Source organism: Sinocyclocheilus rhinocerous, unplaced genomic scaffold, assembly GCF_001515625.1.
Source record: "Sinocyclocheilus rhinocerous isolate Xijiao unplaced genomic scaffold, SAMN03320098_v1.1 scaffold249, whole genome shotgun sequence".
In the NCBI taxonomy this organism is placed as follows: domain Eukaryota; kingdom Metazoa; phylum Chordata; class Actinopteri; order Cypriniformes; family Cyprinidae; genus Sinocyclocheilus; species Sinocyclocheilus rhinocerous.
In genome coordinates, this window is record NW_015666483.1 from 30,508 (window position 1) to 38,478 (window position 7,971).

At 44.4% G+C, this 7,971-nt stretch overlaps 1 protein-coding gene and 2 long non-coding RNA genes across 3 annotated transcripts in view; 2 read left to right on the plus strand and 1 right to left on the minus strand.

The window, feature by feature from the left end:
- Positions 1 to 390: 390 nt before the first annotated feature.
- Positions 391 to 667, plus strand: LOC107732316 (uncharacterized). Its single transcript, XR_001638860.1, has 3 exons — positions 391 to 409; positions 509 to 566; positions 639 to 667. It is a non-coding gene; the product is annotated as an uncharacterized LOC107732316 (long non-coding RNA).
- Positions 668 to 969: 302 nt separating this feature from the next.
- On the minus strand, positions 970 to 1,539 carry LOC107732317 (uncharacterized). Its single transcript, XR_001638861.1, has 2 exons — positions 1,389 to 1,539; positions 970 to 1,027 (listed from the first exon to the last, which is right to left on the minus strand). It is a non-coding gene; the product is annotated as an uncharacterized LOC107732317 (long non-coding RNA).
- Positions 1,540 to 2,344: 805 nt separating this feature from the next.
- LOC107732307 (uncharacterized) overlaps positions 2,345 to 7,971 on the plus strand; it is a 16,109-nt gene continuing 10,482 nt past the window's right edge. The window contains 4 exon segments of the mRNA XM_016543592.1: positions 2,345 to 2,579; positions 2,790 to 2,908; positions 3,400 to 3,498; positions 4,207 to 7,091. Of these exon segments, the coding sequence (XP_016399078.1) occupies positions 2,345 to 2,579; positions 2,790 to 2,908; positions 3,400 to 3,498; positions 4,207 to 7,091 (3,338 nt within the window).

Here is a 7,971-nt window from a genome sequence, read left to right on the forward strand (position 1 = left end):
GCTCCTGAAATAATCAGGTCTTCACTTTAAGCTTTCATTTAGTGATGAGTGAATTGTTGCTAGAAAAAGAGCAGGAGAAATAACATGCAAGTGTCTCAGAGCCGGCAAAAGCTGTGAAAAGAGTGACACTTATCTCACAGAGTAGGATGCAGCCTGAAAAAGTGACATGCATAGTTGTTGTCACCACTAGAATTACCTACTGTAGCCAAAGCAAAATATTTTTTCAGAATGAGAATTAATATATTCATTCTCCCAAGGTGAAATCCTTCAGTGGACATGTATTTCACTCAATCTTAACACTCTTGAGCTGCTGTGGGGCCGTTCTTGTTTTTATATCGGCAAGATGTTGTTGCAGACGTGCCTGTTAAGTTCTCGGTGAGCTGTGTCAAGCGCTCGTTGGAAGTTTTAGGTATGCAGGCTGTTGTATTGTTATGTTGATTTTCGTTTTGAATTATTAGTCTGAAGTGTTTCTTTTGTGTGTTTTGTGTGTTTTTGTGTGTATAAATAGTGAAACAATATTTATGAAGACATCCTAACATCCTATGCTGGTGTAGCTGCGGATCGGAGTATGGATGATGCGATAATTGTTTGGCAATATGTTGTTTGGGGTGTTTCTGATTATTGTTTTGTTTTTGCAGTCTTCCGCAGTTCAGTTGATGACCAACTGTGGGTCGTGCTGCTGTTTTTTATAGTTTGGTTTCTTGTGGTGTAAAAATTGTGTTTGTGCTTTCAATTTGTTGTTTTTGTGTTTGTTTTGAGTGTGATGGTCCGAGTTGAGCTGTTTAGGCCGAATTGGTAGCGTGTCCTTTAAAACCTAATTATAAGTGGTTCTGGTTTATTGCCAGTGATGTAGGACGCTACTTTACTCCATTAATTGGCCGTTTTGGTTAGCAATAGTAATTTGTTTTTCTTTCTCGAGTGAATATTTGATATTTGTATTTTTGTACTTGTACCGGACCCACTAATTTCTCCTTTTTTTCTCCTAGTTTGGTCCAAGGCTGAGTGTGCCGAAGGGGAGGCTAGTCACCTGGGTGAAGCACACCGTTGTGGAGCACCAGGGTTTGAGCACCTCTTCCTATTGTTTACTGTGCACACATGTTTGGTTGAGAGCACTGTTTATTTCAGCTAGTTTGCCACCCCTAAGGTAAGCTTTAGCCTTGTTGCTTTCCCTTATTTTTGTAAGAATTTGTGTTTATATTGGTTGGCGGGTGTAGGACGCTACTTTACTCCATTAATTGGCCGTTTTGGTTAGCAATAGTAATTTGTTTTTCTTTCTCGAGTGAATATTTGATATTTGTATTTTTGTACTTGTACCGGACCCACTAATTTCTCCTTTTTTTCTCCTAGTTTGGTCCAAGGCTGAGTGTGCCGAAGGGGAGGCTAGTCACCTGGGTGAAGCACACAGTTGTGAGTTTGGAGCACCAGGGTTTGAGCACCTCTTCCTATTGTTTGCTGTGCACACATGTTTGGTTGAGAGCACTGTTTATTTCAGCTAGTTTGCCACCCCTAAGGTAAGCTTTAGCCTTGTTGCTTTCCCTTTTTTTTGTTTTGGATTTGTTTATATTGGTTGGTGCGGAAGGTACAAATTTTCTTTATACTTGGGGATTGTTTTTTTTTTGTCTTCTGTTAGTTTTTTTTTTTGTATTATGAATGTGTAGTAAAATGTTTTCTTTTTATTCTGGTGAACCTCGATGACCATTTCTGTAATAAAACTTGTCAATTTATGAAGAGTATTATGCTGGTTTAACGTTTCGGTTACACTTTACTTGAAGGGGTGTGCATAAGACTGACATGACACCTTCATAATCATGACATGACACCTACATAATCATGACATGACACGTCATGAATATGAAGGTTTTTTATGCATGTTTATGACAACTGTCATTAAGTGTCATTCGCTCAGTTATGTAATTTTTAATGCAAATATGACATTGTTTGAGATGTCTTTGTTATGGGCTAATATATATATAATTTTTTTTTTTTTTTTATAAAGTTATGTTTGGTTGGAAGCACGTCTCCGTCTTCTCATTGCATCATTGGACTTATAGTCCTTGAGTATTTTCTTGGGTGCAATTCCCAGGGTGGCGTAGTCATTATACAAGCTTGAGGTTACCAAAAGTACTGCTCCGGTTACAATCTGGCGTAGTCGGCATGGTTTGTTGCATTGTAAAAGCGGAGACGTGGATTCTGTTATTGAGTTACCTTTTTTTTTCTTTTAATTGTTTGTAGAGGTAAAGGGGGAAAGCAGCAGCCGACTCTGAGGTGATTCCTAAACCCTAGACTAATTAGGGCCCCTTCTGAGTGCTTTTTGGTGTGCTTTTTGTTGTTTTCCTTTTTAGTCATGGATGGCAAATTGGCAGAACTTCGAGACATGGTGGCACAACTGAGAGCCGAAAATGAACGTTTGCGCCAGGAGCGGGTGGCCACTGCAGTAACAGACTCTGTTCCGGCCCTTTGTGATAACACCGCTGCAAGGCCATCTACTAGTGTGGCTGCCGAAGGTATTCCAACTGCTATCGAGAGACTTGTTCTTGTCCCACGGGATAGAAAGTGTCCCATGTTCCGAGGTAGTTCCGGTATTGGTGTCGACGAGTGGGTCGAGGAGGCCCGTGCATGTATGCGAGCTCATCATTTAGTTCCAGCTGAACAAGCCTTTTTTTGTTTGACCACTTAGAAGAGGAGGCTAGGGGCGAAACTAAATTTCGTTCAGGTGCTGAGCGGGGAAGCCATTATTCAAATTCTACTAGAACTGTATGGTTGTTGTCAATCATATGTTGCCTTGCAAGAGGCTTTCTTTACCAGGAAACAGCAAGAGGGGGAGGGTCTTCATGAGTTTTCTTTGGCTCTGATGGGTCTTATGGATCGGGTAAAACGTGTTGCACCAGTGGGTATGTTGAATTTTGAGGTATTTTTACGTGATCAATTTATTGAGCATGTTTGTGACGGCTCCCTCCGTCGAGAGCTAAAGCAACTAGTACGTCGCCAGCCTACGGTTACACTGTTAGATGTAAGAGGGGAGGCTATTAGGTGGGAATTGGAGGGTATGCCTGGGGGTGCTCGAGGTCATAGTTATTAAGTTCCATCTGCCTATGGCCTCCAGTATGGGGTTCAAGGGGGGTCTTCTACCATGACACATGATGGTTCGTTTGGGTCCGAGTTAGGGGATCCCAAAGAGATTTTGAAGCGACAGCAGGATCAGCTTAATCAGTTGACACAAAGTATTGCCTCACTTCAGAATAATCAAAGGCGCACTAGACTGCCCAGAGATTGGCCTGTAATTTGTAGGAGGTGTCAGTGTCCTGGGCATTTTGCCAGGGAGTGTGATGGCGAAAGGGTTTCCTTTCGCCCTCGGTCTAATTCTGTAGCCTCATCTTCATCTTCTCTGTCTGTTGTTAGGCCTCCTGCTCCCCAACAGGAGTCGGAAAACTAGTGCCCACCGAACTGCTGAGCCACGGTTTGGGTGGGGCCTCTATTGGCTCTAGTGTTACGAGTAATGTGAGCACCACAGCAAAATTAATGTCCTCTTGCCCTTATGTAGATGTCTCTATGGGGGGAGTTAAGGTGTCTTGTTTATTGGACACCGGTTCAATGGTGTCCACGGTCACCGAGAGTTTCTTTTTGCAACATTTGAAGACGGGTCGTTTGCAGGCCTGTTGGTGGCTTCAGCTTAGGGCTGCTAATGGATTAGCCATACCTTATTTAGGCTATCTAGAATTGGATGTGTCACTGTGTGGAAAGGTTATACCTGGTTGTGGTATACTCGTAGTAAAAGATCCTCCGGGTGGTGCTAGTGTCCCGGGGGTTCTTGGGATGAATATCATTAGCAAATGCTATGAGCTTCTGTTTTGTCAACATGGGCCTGCTTTATTTGAGTTGCCAACCGTGTCCCAGGCACCTGGTCCTGTGTTTCAAGCCCTTCAGCAATATCATCAGGCGAATGGTAGTCCTCCACCTGACTTGAAGAGTAGTGTTAAATTATGTCAAGGGAGGGTTCAGCGTATCCCATGGGGTGTGACTAAGTTTGTTGCTGCAACTTGTTCGGACCAGTTTTCGGGTGGTTTTGCTTTATTTGAGCCTCTTGACTCTGGCCTACCTGGAGGTTTGTTAGCTTCCCCTGCTTTAGTTAGGGTGTTTCGGGGTACAGTTTATATTCCTGTAGTAAATGTTGGTACCATTGACATTGTGCTCTATGCTCGCACACAGCTAGGTTATCTATGTAGTGTGGATGTGGTTACTCTACCGAAGGGTGTAGCTGAGTTGAGGGCTATTGAAGCTGCTGGTACCTCCCCTAATCCAATTTTGAGTCAAATTGATGCTCTTGACTTATCCAGTATTAATAGTGAGGATAGCCAACAGGTTAGGATGTTGTTGCATAAGTATCAGTCGGTGTTCTCTGCCCATGAGGGTGATTTAGGCTGTACAAGTCCTATATCACATGAAATCCCTATGTTAGACGAAGTTCCTGTTAGGCAACATTACCGGCGTCTGCCGCCATCTGAGTATGAGGTTGTTAAGGCCCATATCGATCAGTTGCTTGAGGCACAGGTCATTAGGGAGAGCTGCAGTCCCTATGCTTCCCCCATTGTATTGGTGCGAAAAAAGGATGGTAGTCCTCGTCTTTGTGTGGACTACCGCCAGTTAAACCAGAAGACTCGTAAAGACGCTTTCCCACTACCTCGTATTGAAGAGTCTTTGGATGCACTCTCTGGGGCCTGCTGGTTTTCTACTCTTGACTTAGCCAGTGGCTACAATCAAGTTCCGGTTGCTGAAAAGGATAAAGCCAAGACCGCTTTTTGTACTCCTTTTGAATTATTTGAGTTTAACCGTATACCATTTGGCCTCTGCAATGCCCCAAGCACCTTCCAGCATCTTATGCAACATTTGTTTGGGAAACAGCATTGTCAGTCTCTCTTGCTCTATCTTGATGATGTGGTGTTTTTTTATTCTACCATTTCACAGCATCTCGAGCGATTAGAGGGGGTGCTAAGCCGATTGGAGCAGGAAGGACTTAAAGCCAAGTTGGAGAAATGTGCCTTCCTTAAGCAGGAGGTTGGTTATTTGGGACACGTGATTTCCAGCGCTGGTGTCTCCACTGATCCAAAGAAGATCGAGGCGGTGACCAAGTGGCAACGTCCAAGCCATGTGTCCGAGCTGCGATCGTTTCTGGGTTTTACCAGCTATTATCATCATTTTGTAGAGGGTTTTGCTAAACTGGAAGCACCCCTACATACGCTAGTGGCTGAGTTAGCTGGTACAAAGTCTCGAAAAGGGACTGTACGGGACTTTGCGGCGGCCTGGACAGAAGCCTGTGAACAGAGCTTTGAAAGACTGAAAGCTAAACTTACCTCCACCCCAGTCCTGGCCTATGCCAATTTTGCGTTGCCTTTTATTTTAGAGGTAGACGCCAGCCATTGTGGCTTGGGGGCAATACTGTCACAGGAACAAGAAGGTAGGGTCCGGCCGATAGCATATGCGAGCCGCGGCCTCCGCCCACCAGAACGTAACATGATAAATTACAGCTCAATGAAGCTAGAGTTCTTGGCTCTGAAATGGGCAGTTACCGAAAAATTTCGTGAGTACCTCTTGGGGCATAAGTGTATAATCTACACTGATAACAATCCTTTAAGCCACCTCGCCTCTGCCAAGTTGGGAGCAACCGAGCAGCGATGGGCGGCCCAGCTTGCATGCTTTGATTATGAAATTCGATATCGATCTGGCCGAAATAACAAGAACGCTGATGCTTTGTCTCGGCAGTATTTAACAGCTGTTACTACCTCTCCTGTTACAGAGCCGTTGCAGCAGGCTGTGGCTTTACAACAGCAGCCTCACATCACTCAAGCTGCCATTTTTGTTTTACCTTATCATTCTGCTTCTGATATGTGTTCTCTGCAGTGGGCTGATCCTGATATTCGAGCTGTTTTAACCCTTCTGAGGCAGAAGAGGCGCCCTAGTTCGTCGGCGCGTCGAGCGTTATCCACCTCGGTTTTGGCTCTGTTGCAGCATTGGGATCGTCTGGTGGAGAGGAATGGCATATTGCATCGTCGGACTCTTCGACCTAATGGTGGTGAGGAGGTCTTTCAAGTAGTTCTACCAGCCTCTTTGAAGCAGGACGTACTCACTCAGTTACATCAAGATCATGGACATCAGGGGGTAGAGCAGACGACTGAACTGGTCCGCCAGCGTTATTTTTGGCCTGGAATGACTGCTGAGGTGAAGCGATGGTGTCAAGAGTGTGAGAGGTGTCAAGTGGCTAAGGATACTAACTTTGCTGTCCCTAGTTTTATGGGGCATCTGTTAGCCTCACGACTCAACGAGATTCTAGCCCTGGATTTTACAATTCTGGAACCTACCCATCATGGCTTGGAAAATGTGCTGGTTATGACTGACATTTTTAGTAAATTTACATTGGCCATACCTACCCGGGATCAGAGGGCCTCTACCGTGGCCCGGGTCCTTGTGTCAGAGTAGTTTTGCAAATTTGGGGTGCCTGGTCATCTCCACTCTGATCAGGGTCGCAGTTTTGAGAGCAGTCTTATCCAGCAATTGTGCCAGCTGTACGGAGTTACGCGGACACATACTACTCCTTACCATCCAGCTGGTAATGGACAATGTGAACGTTTCAACAGGACTATGCATAATTTGCTGCGTACCTTACCTGTTTCGAGAAAGAGAGACTGGGCGTCCTGCCTTCCACAGTTAGTTTTTTGTTATAATACCACTCCACATCAGTCAACTGGCGAGTCTCCACACTTTCTTATGTTCGGCCAAGATCCCCAGTTACCAATAGACTTTTTGTTGGGCAGGGTGCAGGAGTCTGAGGCTGGCACTGTCCATGACTGGATTCGAGAGCACCAGGCCCGACTTCAGGTGGCATTTGAAGGGGCTAGAGAGAGACTGAGTAGTGCTGCCTCTCGTCGCAAGGACTATCACGATCAGAGGGTGAAGGAAGGTCCGTTATATGAAGGCCAGCGTGTGTATCTGCGAAATTTTGGAGTAAAAGGCCGTCATAAAATTCAAGATCATTGGCACTCTGTTGCGTATCAGCAGTTTCAGTTTTGTTTAGGCCCTGTCGGGGCGACGATAAGAAGGTGGGGGGTAGATTGTGGCAGTGTGGGATGGGCTTCCCTTCTTCGGGTGGTGTCCCTTTATGAGAGTGAGTAATGAGGATAATTAATGTCAGAGTATTTAAATGTCTGGGTAGGAAGCATTAGAACGTAGCCTCTGTCGTACCCGCCCCTCTTCCGGTCTTCAGTGTCACAGTAGTTGAAGTAGGTGATGGTTGATTACGCGTGTATTGTGTGTTTTAGTCTATTATAGTAATGCCCGTTCTTGTTTTTATATCGGCAAGATGTTGTTGCAGACGTGCCTGTTAAGTTCTCGGTGAGCTGTGTCAAGCGCTCGTTGGAAGTTTTAGGTATGCAGGCTGTTGTATTGTTATGTGTTGATTTTCGTTTTGAATTATTAGTCTGAAGTGTTTCTTTTGTGTGTTTTTAGTGAAACAATATTTATGAAGACATCCTAACATCTTATGCTGGTGTAGCTGCGGATCGGAGTATGGATGATGCGATAATTGTTTGGCAATATGTTGTTTGGGGTGTTTCTGATTATTGTTTTGTTTTTGCAGTCTTCCGCAGTCCAGTTGATGACCAACTGTGGGTCGTGCTGCTGTTTTTTATAGTTTGGTTTCTTGTGGTGTAAAAATTGTGTTTGTGCTTTCAATTTGTTGTTTTTGTGTTTGTTTTGAGTGTGATGGTCCGAGTTGAGCTGTTTAGGCCGAATTGGTAGCGTGTCCTCCAATTAAAACCTAATTATAAGTGGTTCTGGTTTATTGCCAGTGAGGTAGGACGCTACGTTACTCCATTAATTGGCCTTTTTGGTTAGCAATTGTAATTTGTTTTTCTTTCTTGAGTGAATATTTGATATTTGTATTTTTGTATTTGTACCGGACCCACTAATTTCTCCTTTTTT